At 50.9% G+C, this 15,611-nt stretch overlaps 1 protein-coding gene and 1 non-coding gene across 9 annotated transcripts in view; one reads left to right on the forward strand and one right to left on the reverse strand.

The window, feature by feature from the left end:
- Window positions 1-15,611, forward strand: part of ZER1 (zyg-11 related cell cycle regulator) — a 45,708-nt gene that overhangs the window by 11,733 nt on the left and 18,364 nt on the right. For 3 of the 8 annotated variants that reach the window (XM_005580709.5, XM_005580707.5, XM_005580708.5), the window contains exons 2-8: window positions 6,288-6,539; window positions 8,654-8,804; window positions 9,012-9,448; window positions 9,767-9,943; window positions 11,044-11,158; window positions 11,302-11,448; window positions 11,781-11,954. In XM_005580709.5, the coding sequence (XP_005580766.1) occupies window positions 6,382-6,539; window positions 8,654-8,804; window positions 9,012-9,448; window positions 9,767-9,943; window positions 11,044-11,158; window positions 11,302-11,448; window positions 11,781-11,954 (1,359 nt within the window). In that variant the 5' untranslated portion in view covers window positions 6,288-6,381. The remainder of the gene's footprint in view (window positions 1-6,287; window positions 6,540-8,653; window positions 8,805-9,011; window positions 9,449-9,766; window positions 9,944-11,043; window positions 11,159-11,301; window positions 11,449-11,780; window positions 11,955-15,611) is intronic. The other 5 variants (XM_074016354.1, XM_005580710.5, XM_045373869.3 and 2 more) reach the window with 3 other exon arrangements.
- LOC123569292 (small nucleolar RNA U13) lies at window positions 13,116-13,219 on the reverse strand. Its single transcript, XR_006692930.1, has one exon. It is a non-coding gene; the product is annotated as a small nucleolar RNA U13 (small nucleolar RNA).

Genomic DNA, 15,611 nt, shown 5'->3' on the forward strand with positions numbered 1-15,611 from the left:
GTGGGGGCAGGCACCTGTAGTCCCAGCTCCTCAGGAGGCTGAGGCAGGAGAATAACTTGAACCTGGAAAGTGGAGGTTGCAGTGAGCCGAGATGGTGCCACTACACTTCCGCCTGGGTGACAGAGCAAGACTCCGTCTGAAAAAAAAAAGGTGGGATCATAACCACCACGTTGTGTACTTAGTCTGTTGGGCTGGGACTAAACATTTTCCCAACATTATCTTATTTACTACCACAGCCCTGCAAAGTAGAGATTATTATCCCCATTTTCCAGATGAAGAAACTGAGGTCTGGAGAGGTTAAGTACTTTTTTTTTTTTTTTTTTAGGGAGTCTTGCTGTGTCACCAGGCTGGAGTGAAGTGGCGCAATCTTGGCTCACTGCAACCTCCGCCTCCCGGGTTCAAGTGATTCTCCTCCCTCAGCCTCTTGAGTAGCTGGGATTACAGGTGTGCACTACCATACCAGCTAATTTTTTTGTATTTTTAGTAGAGACAGGGTTTCACCATGTTGGCCTCGATGGAGAGGTTAAGTAATTTTACAGTGATTGTACAACTGGGTCAAAACATAGATCTGTCTGACCACAGAGCCTGCACTTTAAAAAAAACTTTTGGGGCCGGGCGCGGTGGCTCAAGCCTGTAATCCCAGCACTTTGGGAGGCTGAGGCGGGTGGATCACGAGGTCAGGAGATCGAGACCATCCTGGCTAACATGGCGAAACCCCGTCTCTACTACTAAAAATACAAAAAACTAGCCGGGCGTGGTGGCGGGCGCCTGTAGTCCCAGCTACTCGGAGGCTGAGGCGGGAGAATGGCGTGAACCCGGGAGGCGGAGCTTGCAGTGAGCCGAGATCCGGCCACTGCACTCCAGCCTGGGCGACACAGCGAGACTCCGTCTCAAAAAAAAAAAAAAAAAAAAAACTTTTGGGCCTGGGTGCGGTGGCTCACGCCTGTAATCCCAGCACTTTGGGAGGCCAAGGCAGGCAGATCATGAGGTCAGGAGATCGAGACCATCCTGGCTAACACGGTGAAACCCCATCTTTACTAAAAATACAAAAAATTAGCTGAGTGTGGTGGCACACGTCTATAGTCCCAGCTACTTGGGAGTCTGAGGCAGGAGAATCGCTTGAACCTGGGAGGCGGAGGTTGCAGTGAGCTGAGATCGCGCCACTGCACTCCAGTTTGGGCGACACAGCGAGACTCCTCTGAAAAAAAAAAAAACAAAAACTTTTATGAAGTATAACATACATGAGAGGCCAGGCACAGGTGGCTCACGCCTACAATCCCAGCACTTTGGGAGGCCAAGGTGGGAGGATCGCTTGAGCCCAGGAGTTTGAAACCAACCTGGGCAACACAGAAAGACCATGTCTTTACTAAAAGTTAAAAAATTTACTGGGCGTGGTGGCATATGCCTGTGGTCCCAGCAACTCAACAGGCTGAGGTGGGAGGATCGCTTGAGCCCAGGAGGTCAAGGCTGCAGTGAGCGGTGATCACACCACCACCCTGCAACCTGGGCAACAGTATGAGACTCTTTCTCGGGGAAAAAAACCAAACAAACAAAAACAAAAAAACCAAACAAAGAAATACATACATAAGGAAAGATACACAAAATATCAGTATGGAGTCGGATTAACTTTTTTTTTTTTTTTTTTTTTTTGAGACGGAGTCTTGCTGTGTTGCCCACACTGGAGCCCAGTGGCGCCATCTTGGCTCACTGCAAGCTCCGCCTCCTGGTTTCAGCCATTTGCCTGCCTCAGCCTCCTGAGTAGCTTGGACTACAGGCGCCCGCCACCAGGCCCGGCTAATTTTTGTTTTGTTTTGTTTTTGAAAGGGAGTCTTACTCTATCGCCCAGGCTGGAGTGCAGTGGCGCCATCTCCGCTCACTGCAAGCTCCACCTCCTGGGTTCATGTCATTCTCCTGCCACAGCCTCTCCCAAGTAGCTGGGACTATAGGCACGCGCCACCACGCCAGGCTAATTTTTTGTATTTTTAGTAGAGACGGGGTTTTACCATGTTAGCCAGAATGGTATCGATCTCCTGACCTCATGATCCGCCCGCTTCGGCCTCCCAAAGTGCTGAGATTACAGGCTAAGTCACCACGCCCGGCCATTTTTTTTGTATTTTTTAGTAGAGACGGGGTTTCACCGTGTTAGCCAGGATAGTCTCGATCTCCTGACCTCGTGATCCGCCCGCCTCGGCCTCTCAAAGTGCTGGGATTACAGGTGTGAGCCACCGTGCCCGCTGCCATTTTCTTAACTTTCTATTCAATTACAATATTCGGGCCATGCACGGTGGCTCACATCTGTAATCCCAGCACTTTGGGAGGCAGAGTTGGGCAGATCACCTGAGGTAAGGTGTTCGAGACCAGTCTGACCAACATGATGAAACCCCATCTCTACCAAAAATATTAGAAAACAAAATTAGCCGGGTGCAGTGGCAGGCACCTATAATCCCTGCTACTCCAGAGGCTGAGGCAGGAGAACAGCTTGAACCCTAGAGGCGGAGGTTGCAGTGAGCTGAAATCATGCCACTGTACCCCAGCCTGGGTGAGAGGGTGAGACTCCGTCTCACAAAAACAAACAAACAAAAAACCAAAAACCCCAATATTCACTTGAAAAAGCACACACATGATGATACACAGGTCGTTGAAGATTCACACAGTGAACAAGCCTGGATACCCAGTACTCCAATCAAGGAGACTGGAAGCTCCTCAGCACCCAGAAACTCCCTTGCAGTCACCTCCCCAGGTGACCACAGTCCTCACTTCTCCCACCACAGATGAGATTCCCCTGCTTTTGAATTTAGTGGAGTGACACAGTATAGACCCTTTTGTGTTCTGACTCCTCTCATTAAACACAGTAAGGGTTGGCAAGGCACAGTGGCTCATGCCTGTAATCCCAGCACTTTGGGAGCCTGGGGTAAGCAGATTGCTCGAGCACAAGAGTTTGAGACCAGCCTGGACAACATAGCAAGACCTTGTCTCTAAAAAAAAAAAAAAAAAAAAACCACCAGAAAAATTAGCCAGGTGTGGTGGTGCATGCCTGTAGTCTCAGGTACTCAGGAGGCTAAGATGGGAGGATTGCTTGAGCCTGGGAAATAGAGGGTGCAGTGAGCCGAGATCACACCACTGCACTCTAGCCTAGGTAACAGTGAGATTCTGTCTCAAAAATTAAAAATTAAGGCCGTGCACAGTGGCTCACACTCGTAATCCCAGCACTTTGGGAGGCCGAGGCAAGCAGATCACCTGAGGTCAGGAGTTCGAGACCAGCCTGGCCAACATGGGTAACCCTGTCTCTACTAAAAGAAAAAAATACAAAAATTAGCCGGGCGTGATGGCACATGCCTGTAATCCCAGGTATTCGGGAGGCTGAGGCAGGAGAATCGCTTGAACCCAGGAGGTGAAGGTTGCAATGAGTCGAGATCATGCCACTGCACGCCAGCCTGAGCAACAGAGCAAGACTCCATCTCAAAAAAAAAAAAAAAAAAACAAACTAAAAATTGAGGGGAAAAAAAAAGACAAAAAAACCTTGTAAGCATTATCCAAGCTGCTAACAGGAGTTTGTGCCTTCTCATTGCCATGCAGTATTTAGTAGATGAATATACCATAATTATCCATTCCAATGCTAGTGGGCATTTAGGTTATTTTCTGGTTTTGGCCATTACAAATAGTGCTGCTGAGAACATTCTAGTGTAGATCTTTTGGTGCACATTTACTATGCATTTCTGTTGGGTATATACCTAGGAGTGGAATTGCTAAATGTTGAACGCACGTATGTTCAGCTTTAGTAAATAGTGAATAGTGTTAAACACTGTTCCCATTATATTCCCAGTTCACACCAATTTGCCCTGCCACCAGCCCTGTGGGAGATTTCCCACTGTTCCCTATCTTCCCCAATGCCAGGTATTGCCCATGTTGTTGCTGTTGTTGTGTTCAGTTGAGCCAGTAGGCGTGGGAAATGGCATCTCCTTGTGGTTTTACTGTGCATTTCCCTAATAGTAAAGAAGCTGAGTGCTTTTCACATTTTTATTGTCTGTTTTGCTATGTTCCTTTATGAAATACCTGTTCAAATCTTTCACTCTTTTTTCTTCTTCTTTTTTTTGAGACAGGGTCTGTCTTTATCTCCCAGGCTAGAGCGCAGTGGTGCAGTCACAGCTCACTGCAGCCTCAACCTCTTGGGCTCAGGTGATCCTCCCACCTCAGCCTCTCAAGTAGCTGGGACTACAGGCATATGCCACCGTGCCCAGCTAATTCTTTTTGTATTTTTTGTAGAGACAGGGTTGCGCCCTGTTGCCCAGGCTGGTTATGAACTCCTGGGCTCAAGCGATTTGCCCACCTCGGGCTCCCAAAGCGCTGGGATTACAGGCGTGAGCCACCACACCCAGGCTCTTCGTGGTATCTTTTGATGAACAGAGTTTTTAATTTTGAGGCAGTCCAATTTATCAATTTATTTCTCTTCATGTGAGATCACTGCCTATTCTAAAGTCATAAAGATGTACTCTTGTGTTTTCTTCTAGAAACCTTATTGTTTTACCTTTCTTTTTTTTTTTTTTTTTTTTTGACGCGGAGTCTTGCTCTGTGCCCCAGGCTGGAGTGCAGTGGCGCGATCTCGGCTCACTGCAAGCTCCGCTCCCCCGGGTTCACGCCATTCTCCTGCCTCAGCCTCCCGAGTAGCTGGGACTACAGGCGCCCGCCACCTCGCCCGGCTAATTTTCTTGTATTTTTAGTAGAGACGGGGTTTCACCGTGTTAGCCAGGATGGTCTCGATCTCCTGACCTCATGATCCGCCCGTCTCGGCCTCCCAAAGTGCTGGGATTACAGGCTTGAGCCACCGCGCCCGGCCTGTTTTACCTTTCACACTTATATCTGTCATCTATCTCAAATTACTTTTTGTGTATGCATGAACAGAAGTTTCTTTGCTTCAGTGTAGATAAGTTTATAATTTTCTACCTCCTGGTTAGCACCTCTTGAGTCCTAGTTAAGAAATCTTTAGCTATGCTAAAGTCATGAAGCTAGTAGGAGGCTTCACTTTTTTAAATAACAGTTTTACTGAGAGGTAATTCACATGTCACACAATTCACCCATATATATAGTTCCATGATTTTTAGTATATTCACAGAGTCCACCCATGACCACTGTCAATTTTAGACCATTTTCATCACCCCAGAAAGAAACTCCATACCCACTGGCAGTTACTCCCTTTTTCCCAACCACAAACCTACTTCTGTCTCTATAGATTTGCCTATTCTCACTGTACATTTCTGTCAAAGGAATCATACAGTATGTGACTTTTCTTTTTAACTGATTTCTTTCACTCAACATAATGTTTTCAAGGTCCAACATGATAGCATGGATCACTACTGTTTATAACTGAATAATATTGCACTGTATGAATATGAAACATTTTGTAGATCCATTCATCAGTTGAAGGACATTTGGGTGGTTTCTACTTTTTGACTCTTACAAATAATGTTGCTATGAATGGTCACGTCCGAGTTTCTGTGTGGACATATGTTTTCATTGCTCTTGTGAGGAGCCTTCATTTCTAATCAGACACCATGAGATTCAGTGATATCATGTCTATATGTCTATTAAGCCTTGGCACAGACTAAGTGCTCAATCAATTATAGCTGTATACAGGTTAGGAAGTACTGCACAGCATGGAACACCCCAGTGTAGCTGTTAAGATTGTGGGAAGCGGCCGGGCGCGGTAGCTCAAGCCTGTAATCCCAGCACTTTGGGAGGCCGAGACGGGCGGATCATGAGGTCAGGAGATCGAGACCATCCTGGCTAACACGGTGAAACCTCGTCTCTACTACAAAAATACAAAAAAACTAGCTGGGCGAGGTGGCGGGTGCCTGTAGTCCCAGCTACTCGGGAGGCTGAGGCAGGAGAATGGTATAAACCCGGGAGGTGGATCTTGCAGTGAGCCGAGATCCGGCCACTGCACTCCAGTCTGGGCCACAGAGCGAGACTCTGAAAGAAAAAAGGTTGTGGGAAGCAGAAGAGTGAAAATCCCTATTACCCCCACTCAAGCATTGAGTCCCCAGCACACACGTCTGCCCACAGGCAAATAAGTGCTTGGACAAGGCTCCATGTTCTTTTCAGGTCAAATTGTGCATAGATAGTAGCACAGCAGAGGCGGGTGAGAGATGGAGTCAGGAGACCTGGGCCTGGCCCTGCTAAGCTGCTAATTGGAGTGTGGTCTCAGTTTCCCTACTCAGAGTGTGGACATGGGGCCACTGATGGTTCTAGCCCTTGTGTGTGGCTCACTTGGCGTCTTGTCCACTCCCCAGGCAGTGGCTCTGCCAATGATCCTGTGAGTGTTCAGGAATCACTGTTGCCCCTGGGAACCCTTGTCCTGGAGTGGCCCACCTGCCTGCCTCCAGCATGGCGTCTGACACTCCCGAGTCGCTGATGGCCCTCTGTACTGACTTCTGCTTGCGCAACCTGGATGGCACCCTGGGCTACCTGCTGGACAAGGAGACCCTGCGGCTACATCCGGACATCTTCTTGCCCAGCGAGATCTGTGACCGGCTCGTCAATGAGTGAGCAGACCCAGGGGCAGAGGAGGGGCAGGGGTCCTCCCATGAATGTGTATAGAGAGATTGGGACCATGTGTGCACTACATGGGGAGTAGCTATGGAGACGAATGTGTGAGGGTGTGTATTTGCACATGGATGTTCATGGATGCAAGAGAATAGTGGTGTATCCATAACCGTAAAGGTGTATATGTGTGTGTGTTGGTGTGTATGTGGAGGGGTGTGCATGTAAAGGCATGGGTGTGTGTACACATGTAAGCGTATGCAGCATAGGTTATTTTTTTATTATTTTTTTTTTTTTTTGAGATGGAGTCTCGCTGTGTCGCCCGGGCTGGAGTGCAGGGCCAGATCTCAGCTCACTGCAAGCTCCGCCTCCTGGGTTTATGCCATTCTCCTGTCTCAGCCTCCCGAGTAGCTGGGACTACAGGCGCCCGCCACCTCGCCCGGCTAGTTTTTTGTATTTTTAGTAGAGACGGGGTTTCACCGTATTAGCCAGGATGACCTCGATCTCCTGACCTTGTGATCCGCCCGTCTCGGCCTCTCAAAGTGCTGGGATTACAGGCTTGAGCCACCGCGCCCGGCCCTTTTTTTTCTTTTTTTTTTTTTTTTTTTTGAGACGGAGTCTCGCTGTGTCGCCCAGGCTGGAGTGCAGTGGCCGGATCTCAGCTCATTGCAAGCTCCGCCTCCCGGGTTTTTACGCCATTGTCCTGCCTCAGCCTCCCGAGTAGCTGGGACTACAGGCGCCCGCCACCTCGCCCGGCTAGTTTTTTGTATTTTTTAGTAGAGACGGGGTTTCACCGTGTTAGCCAGGATGGTCTCGAACTCCTGACGTCGTGATCCGCCCGTCTCGGCCTCCCAAAGTGCTGGGATTACAGGCTTGAGCCACCGTGCCCGGCCTAGCATAGGTTATTTTTGAGGGTAAAACTGCATGTGTGCATTTAGAGATGTGATTGTGTCAAAATCTGCATATAAATGAAGTGTTGTCCCACGTGTGTATGTACATTCGCATGCAAACACCTGTGCTTGTGAATTCAGTGAGCATGGCCACATAAGGGTTTAGGTGCCAGTGCCAGAATAACGGATCCATGACCAGGGAGTGAATCATCCAGAGTCACTCATTTGAGACAGGGTCTCAAGGAAAAAATCTGAATGGCCCTCCGAGGGCCTCCCTACTCCTAGGGGCTCCTAGAAGCATGCTATGCAGTCACTGAATGCTGGGAGTTCAATCTAGAGGCCCAGATGGTGGCCAGGCATGGTGGCTCACACCTGTAATTCTAGCATTTTGGGAAGCCAAGACAGGAGGATCACTTGAGACCAGGAATTCAAAATCAGCCTGGGTGACATAGCGAGACCTTGTCTCTATGGAAAAAAAAAAAAGAAAAAGAAAAAGAAAAAAATAGATTCCCAGAAGGGAAATTGGTAGACAGCTGCATAGGAAACTAGAAGCCCATGTGGGCCTGAGGACAGAGGTGGACCTGTAATAACATCCTGAGCATTTACTGTGGGTCAGGCTCTAGGTTGGATACTTTGCAGGCCAGAGTTATATACACTTTACAGATGAAGAAACTGAGGTCTGGGAAAGTTCATTTACATGTGTGAAGTTGCCCAGGTAGGAAGCAGCCAAGCCATGATTTAGATTCTAAAGCGTTTGAATCCAAAGCATTTCCCAGCAGACCAGGATTCTTGCATGAGCTGATGTCTCAACAGGGCTTAATTAAGGGCTTGTCCTGTACCCAGCTGGGAACTCTGAACTACTTGGCTTACTTTGCCTGTTTAAAAGGGTCACAGGAGGGGCTTAAAGAAGGTGATGAGAGTGGCCATGCCAGGGGGGCTGCTGCCCCTGCAGTGTGCGTGGAGGTTGTGTGACAGGCATGTGCATTGGGAGAGATGCCCCCTGCATCACCTAGAAGGTCTCCCAGAGAGCTGCCTTTAGATTCCTGGTTCCTGGGCACCCTTAATCTTACTGGTAGTTTAGTTAAGATCCAACCAGATACTCTTAGGAGAAGGAGGTTGCTACTTGGGGTGATCCAAGAAAGCTTCAGAGGGAGGAGGGCTTGGCTTTGAAGCGAGGATGAGAGTCCCTGTGGCCCTCCCCTGAGCCAGGCTTTCTCCTCTCCCAGGTATGTGGAGCTGGTGAACGCTGCCTGTAACTTCGAGCCACACGAGAGCTTCTTCAGCCTCTTCTCAGACCCCCGCAGCACCCGCCTCACACGGATCCACCTCCGCGAGGACCTGGTGCAGGACCAGGACCTGGAGGCCATCCGCAAGCAGGTGAGACCTGCCCCGCCACAGCACCGGGAGGGCCCACGCCAAGCAGGGGCCAGGCTGCTCTCCTCCAGCCCAGCCATCCCCAGCCCAGCCAGTGCACACCCTGACTGTGCACATCACCCTTTCCAACCCACCTGTAGCCCAGGACAAGGCCTGGGGCGGGGGAAGGGGCAGGGGCGGTGATGATGATGGAGCTGTGCCCACTCCCAGGACCTGGTGGAGCTGTACCTGACCAACTGCGAGAAGCTGTCTGCCAAGAGCCTGCAGACACTGAGGAGCTTCAGCCACACCCTGGTGTCCTTGAGCCTCTTCGGCTGTACAAACATTTTCTATGAGGAGGAGAACCCAGGGGGCTGTGAAGATGAGTACCTCGTCAACCCCACCTGCCAGGTTCTGGTTAAGGATTTCACCTTTGAGGGCTTCAGCCGCCTCCGCTTCCTCAACTTGGGCCGCATGATTGATTGGGTCCCTGTGGAGTCCCTGCTGCGGCCACTCAACTCCCTGGCAGCCTTGGACCTCTCAGGCATTCAGACGAGCGATGCCGCCTTCCTCACGCAGTGGAAAGACAGCCTGGTGTCCCTCGTACTCTACAATATGGACCTGTCTGACGACCACATCCGGGTCATCGTGCAGCTGCACAAGCTGCGGTGAGCTCCTGGCCCAGAGCTTACCAGGGTGGGGATGGGTGGGCAGGTGGGGAAGAGTAGGGGTGAGTGTTGTCATGCACGCCCTCAGGGTTTAGGAGCCCTTGGCTAGGCAGAGGGTGGGGATGAAGACACAGTCCCATTCCTTAAACCCAGTGTTTCACCTGGATTGGGGCTGTTCGGGGTTTCTTCCCAGAATGCCCTGGAGAAGTCATGGCAGGCATGGGCCATCCCCTGCTAGAGATTAAAGGAGCCAGGGTCTGCAAGGCAGCCCCACCCTGTACCCAGCTCCTGACCTGCATCCCCTACCCCGATCTTCAGACACCTGGACATCTCCCGAGACCGCCTCTCCAGCTACTACAAGTTCAAGCTGACTCGGGAGGTGCTGAGCCTCTTTGTGCAGAAGCTGGGGAACCTAATGTCCCTGGACATCTCTGGCCACATGATCCTAGAGAACTGCAGCATCTCCAAGATGGAAGAGGAAGCGGGACAGACCAGGTGGGGCCCCACCCTCCATGGCTACTGGTAGGGTGTCATTCAATAAGCATTTAGGCTGGTGCAGTGGCTCACACCTGTAATCCCAGCACTTTGGGAAGCCGAGATAGGCGGATCACTTGAAGCCAGGAGTTGGAGACCAGCCTGGCCAACATGGTGGCAGACACCTGTAGTCCCAGCTGCTTGGGAGACTAAGGTGTGAGAATTGCTTGAGCCCGGGAGGCGGAGCCTGCAGTGAGCTGAGATCATGCCACCGCACTCTAGCCTGGGCAACAGAGTGGGACTTTGTCTCAGAAAAAAAAAAAAAGTATTTGCCAAGTACCCCTCTACCAAGTGCTGTGCTGTGTGCTAGAGATAAGGAAACAAATCAGGTCCTGCCCTCTTGGAGTCTGTGTGAGCTGGTGGGGACAGTCAAGTCATTACAAGGGCTATGGTAGGGGCAATCCAGGGCCCCAGGGTGGCCTGAAGATCAGGAAGGAAGGAGGAGGAGGGATGCATCCTGGCTGTCGTGAAAGCTCATTCTGCCTTTGCCAGAGGAAAGGTGTTCTAGCAGAGGGAACAGCACCTGCAAAGGCCAGTAAGTGAGAGCATGAGGAGCGACAGGGGAACTACCCAACGCTCAGCCTGACCAGAGCACAGTGCCATGGGGGAAAGAGACGAGGCTGGCAGTGTCTGCCACCTATGGAGTATTGCTGGACATAGGTCAGTTCCTGGGTTGGTTGGTTGAGAAGTTTGACCAAACCCTACCAGCTGTAACTGGCCACCCATAAGCCCTGGCCCCAGCCTACTTTAATGGTGTTCAGTTGAGCTTGTCCCTTTGTGATTGTTGGTGAGACCTAAAAGTGCCGTGTCCTTACTAAAATGGCAGGTGGTTTCCAAAGGTGGCTGCATCACCCATCCTACGTGTTCCCCTACTATGTGACCTTGCTACCCTTCCATCAGGAGGTGGTGCCTATGTCCCCTACCATTAAAAACAAAAGGAACCGGGGATGAGGTTGGAGGGCCTAGAAGAGAAAGCAAGGAAATGCCTCACCACCCCCAGTGGGGAGACCCAGCTCAGGCCTGGGCCCCAAGCCACTGACACCGGCACCCTCTTTCCCCAGCATTGAGCCTTCCAAGAGCAGCATCATACCTTTCCGGGCTCTGAAGAGGCCGCTGCAGTTCCTCGGGCTCTTTGAGAACTCTCTGTGCCGCCTCACGCACATTCCGGCCTACAAAGTGAGCGTGGAAGTGGGATGGGGCTGGGCCAGGGAGCCTTGGGAGAGGGAAGGAGCTGGATTCTGGGGCTGGAGACTGAGTTGGGATCTGGCCTCCCAGCCCTTGGCCTCTTCTGGGTTGTTCTGAGCATGTCCCACCCACAGGTAAGTGGTGATAAAAACGAAGAGCAGGTGCTGAATGCCATCGAGGCCTACACGGAGCACCGGCCTGAGATCACCTCACGGGCTATCAACCTGCTTTTTGACATTGCCCGCATCGAGCGCTGCAACCAGCTGCTGCGGGCCCTGAAGGTCAGCTCCAAGCCTGGGGCCTTGGCCTCCTGTCCCTCCCCACCTGGAGGGTGCCAGGCTTGGCTGAGCCATGTCCCCAGAGCGCCTGTCCCTCTGCACCCTGTCCCCAGGGCCCCAGGACTGGAATCCCAGCCTGGGCCTCACAGCACTTGACTTGCTTCAGCACTGGCCTTGTTCAGTCCCCACCCTGGTGTCTGCTCCCCAGGCCCCACTTCTGCCTTTAGAGAGCAAGACCAGGCTAAACCCTGCCCCAGAGAGCCTGTTCCAGCCCCTTGCAGAGCCCAGGCCTCTCCTTGCACTTGCCAGCCCAGGTCCCCCTTGTCTTCATACAGCTGGTCATCACGGCCCTCAAGTGCCACAAATATGACAGAAACATTCAAGTAACAGGCAGTGCCGCTCTCTTCTACCTAACAAATTCCGAGTACCGCTCAGAGCAGAGTGTGAAGCTGCGCCGGCAAGTCATCCAGGTGGTGCTGAATGGCATGGAATCCTACCAGGAGGTGACGGTGAGCCCCCACCTGCCACGGCCTGCATGCTCTGACCCAGCCACCCCTTTCCTGCTTCCTGCATCCCGCTAGGGCTCCCCCGGCTCTGGGCTGCATCCTTCCCAGCTCCCTTTCCCACGGCCGCACTCCCTGACTCTTGGGACCTGACACTCAGGGTCCCCGGGACCTGGCCCTTCCCACAGTCCATCACCCCTGGCTGCCTTCCATCCTCTTCCTCCCTGCCCCATGTGGGGGTGGGGGCCCAGGGACCCTGCCCTTCTCCCTGCCTGAGCTGTTTCCTCAGTCCTTCTGCTCACACACTCTGCTGGGGGATTTCTTACCATAAATAAAAATAATAAAAGCTTTTATTATAGAAAAGTTATAATTATAGATATACAGAAAATAAAAATCACCCGTAAACTCACTACCCAGATTTAGGCACCATTAACATGGGCTATCGATTGTGGATTTTAGCCTATGCACACGTATTTTGTAAATGGGATACACAAACTGCATAGTGTTTGTATACAGTGGATTTTTACTTCAACTATGTCACATGAACATGAACATCTCCTTTATCAGCCAACATTTCGTTTTTTTGAGACAGAGTTTCACTCTTGTTGCCCAGGCTGGAGTGCAGTGGTGCGATCTTGGCTCACTGCAACTTCCACCTCCTGGGTTCAAGTGATTCTCCTGCCTCAGCCTCCCAAGTAGCTGGGATTACAGGCATGCGCCACCACGCCTGGCTAATTTTGTATTTTTAGTAAAGATGGGATTTCACCATATTGGTCAGGCTGGTCTCGAACTCCTGACCTCAGGTGATCTACCTGCCTCAGCCTCCCAAAGTGCTGGGATTACAGGTGTGAGCCACCGCACCTGACCAGCCAACAAATTTTTTTTCATATGGAGTCTTGCTCTGTTGCCCAAGCTGGAGAGCAGTGGCGGGTTCAAGAGATTCTCCTGCCTCAGCCTCCCAAGTAGCTGAGACTAGAGGCACATGTCACCACACCCAGCTAATTTATGTATTTTTAGTAGAGACGGGGTTTTGCCATGTTGGTCAGGCTGGTGTTGAACTCCTGACCTCAGGTGATCCACCCGCCTCAGCCTCCCAAAGTGCTGGGATTACAAGCGTGTGCCACCACACCCAGCCAACATATTTATATAACAAAAACACTTTTTTCATTTCAGACGGGCAATATGCCAAAGTCCTAACGTGGTTTGAGGGAGGCATATTTCACACATGAGCATGAAGACCTGATCATCAATCTTATAAACTATGAAAGGATCAAACAATAACCCTTTTTTTTTTTTTTTTTTGGAGATGGAGTCACACTCTGTAACCCAGGCTGGAGTGCAGTGGCACGATCTTGGCTCACTGCAACCTCCACCTCCTGGGTTCAAGCGATCCTCCTGCCTCAGCCCCCCTAGTAGCTGGGACTACAGGCACGTGCCACCATGCCCGGCTAATTTTTGTATTTTTAGTAGAGATAGGGTTTCACCATGTTGGCCTGGCTGGTCTCGAACTCCTGAGCTCAGGTGATCCACCCGCCTTGGCCTACCAAAGTGCTGGGATTACAGGTGTGAGCCACCGCACCCAGCCACAATATATATATTTTTTAATTAAGAGAGCATCTCAGGCTGGGCGCGGTGGCTCATGCCTGTAATCCCAGCACTTTGGGAGGCTGAGGCAGGCAGATCCTGAGGTCAGGAGTTCAAGACCAGCCTGGCCAACATGGCGACACCCTGTCTCTACTAAAAAATACAAAAATTAGCTGGGTGCGATGGCTCACGCCTGTAATCCCAGCACTTTGGGAGGCCGAGGCAGGCAGATCACCTGAGGTCAGAAGTTCGAGATCAGCCTGGCCAACATGGTGAAACCCCGTCTCTATTAAAAATATACAAATTAGCCAGGCATGGTGGCGGGCGCCTATAGTCCCAGCTACTTGGGAGGCTGAGGCAGGATAATTGCTGGAACCTGGGAGGCGGAGGTTGCAGTGAGCCGAGATCGAGCCATTGCACTCCAGCCTGGGTGACAGAGCAAGACTCTGTCTCAAAGAAAAACAAAAACACAGGGTCTAACTCTTGCCAAGGCTGGAGTACAGTGGCACAATCACAGCTCACTGTGCCCTCCACCTTGCAGGCTCAGGCAAGCCTCCCGCCTCAGCCTCCCCAGTAGCTGGGACAACAAGGCATGTACAACCACACCCAGCTTTTTTTTTTTTTTTTTTGAGATGGAGTCTTATTCTGTTGCCCAGGCTGGAGTGCAGTGGCACGATCTCAGCTCACTGCCAGCTCCGCCTCTTGGGGTCACACCATTCTCCTGCCTCAGCCTCCCGAGTAGCTGGGACTACAGGTGCCTGCTACCACGCCCGGCTAATTTTTTGTATTTTTAGCGGAGACAGGGTTTCACCATGTTAGCCAGGCTGGTCTCAAACTCCTGACCTCGCGATCTGCCTGCCTCGGCCTCCTAAAGTCCTGGGATTACAGGCATGAGCCACCGCGCCCTGGCCACACGCAGCTAATTTGTGTGTGTGTGTGTGTGGTAACAGGGTCTCAGGGTCTCACTATGTTGCCCTTGCTATCCCCTGGCTCAAGTGATCCTCCTGCCTTGGTTTCCCAAAGTGCTGGGATTGTAGGCATGAACATTGCACTAGGCCCAAAAATTGTTTAATAATGTTTCTTTTCTGATTACAAAAGATACCCTAATGCTTAAGCCAGGCACAGTGGCCCTCACCTGTAATCCCAGCACTTTGGAAGGACAAGGAAGGCGGATCACTTAAGATCAGGAGTTCCAGACCAGCCTGGCCAACATGGTGAAACCCTATCTCTACCAAAAATACAAAAATTAGCCGGGCATAGTGGCGGGTTCCTGTAGTCTCAGCTACTCGGGAGGCTGAGACAGGAGGATTGCTTAAACCCGGGAGGTGGAGATTTCAGTAAGCCGAGATCGTGCCACTGCACTCCAGTCTGGGTGACAAAGCAAGACTCTGTATCAACACAAAAACAAAAACAAAACAAAAAAATGATACCTAATGCTTAAAAGATGAAAAAATTCAAGTGATACAAGAATGTATTAAATACAGCGAAAGCCACTCACAGTCTTACCTCTCCTCCCCTAGATACAGCTGGTATTAAGGTTCATTTCCATAACTGTTGACACCAGCGTATGTTCAGTGTCCTCATCCAGGGAGAGGCCACTGTGTGGAGGACTCTGCTGGAGCTTGGAGGCAGTGGCCAAGGTCAGGGCTCTGCCCAGTATGTGAAACAGCCCCCAGAGTCGAATAATTTAGGTTGCTGTTTCATCTTTTGTGCTCCCAAGCAATGCTTTGTTAATTATACTTAATTAGTTATCCTTATAATACATATCTAGAAGTAGAGTTGTAGAATTTCAGGGGCAATATCTGAGTGTGTGTATTTTTTCTTTTCTTTTTTTTTTTTTTTGGCGACAGAGTCTCTCTCTGTTGCCCAGGCTGAAGTGTAGTGGCGTGATCTCGGCTCACTGCAACCTCTACCTCCAGGTCCAAGTGATTCTCCTGCCTCAGCGTCCTGAGTAGCTGGGACTACAGGAGCACGCCACCACACCTGGCTAATTTTTGTATTTTTAATAGAGACAACGTTTCACCATGTTGGCCAGGCTGGTCTGGAACTCCTCCTAGCCTCAAGTGACATGCCCACCTG

Source organism: Macaca fascicularis, chromosome 15 (genome assembly GCF_037993035.2).
Source record: "Macaca fascicularis isolate 582-1 chromosome 15, T2T-MFA8v1.1".
NCBI classification, from domain to species: Eukaryota; Metazoa; Chordata; class Mammalia; order Primates; family Cercopithecidae; genus Macaca; species Macaca fascicularis.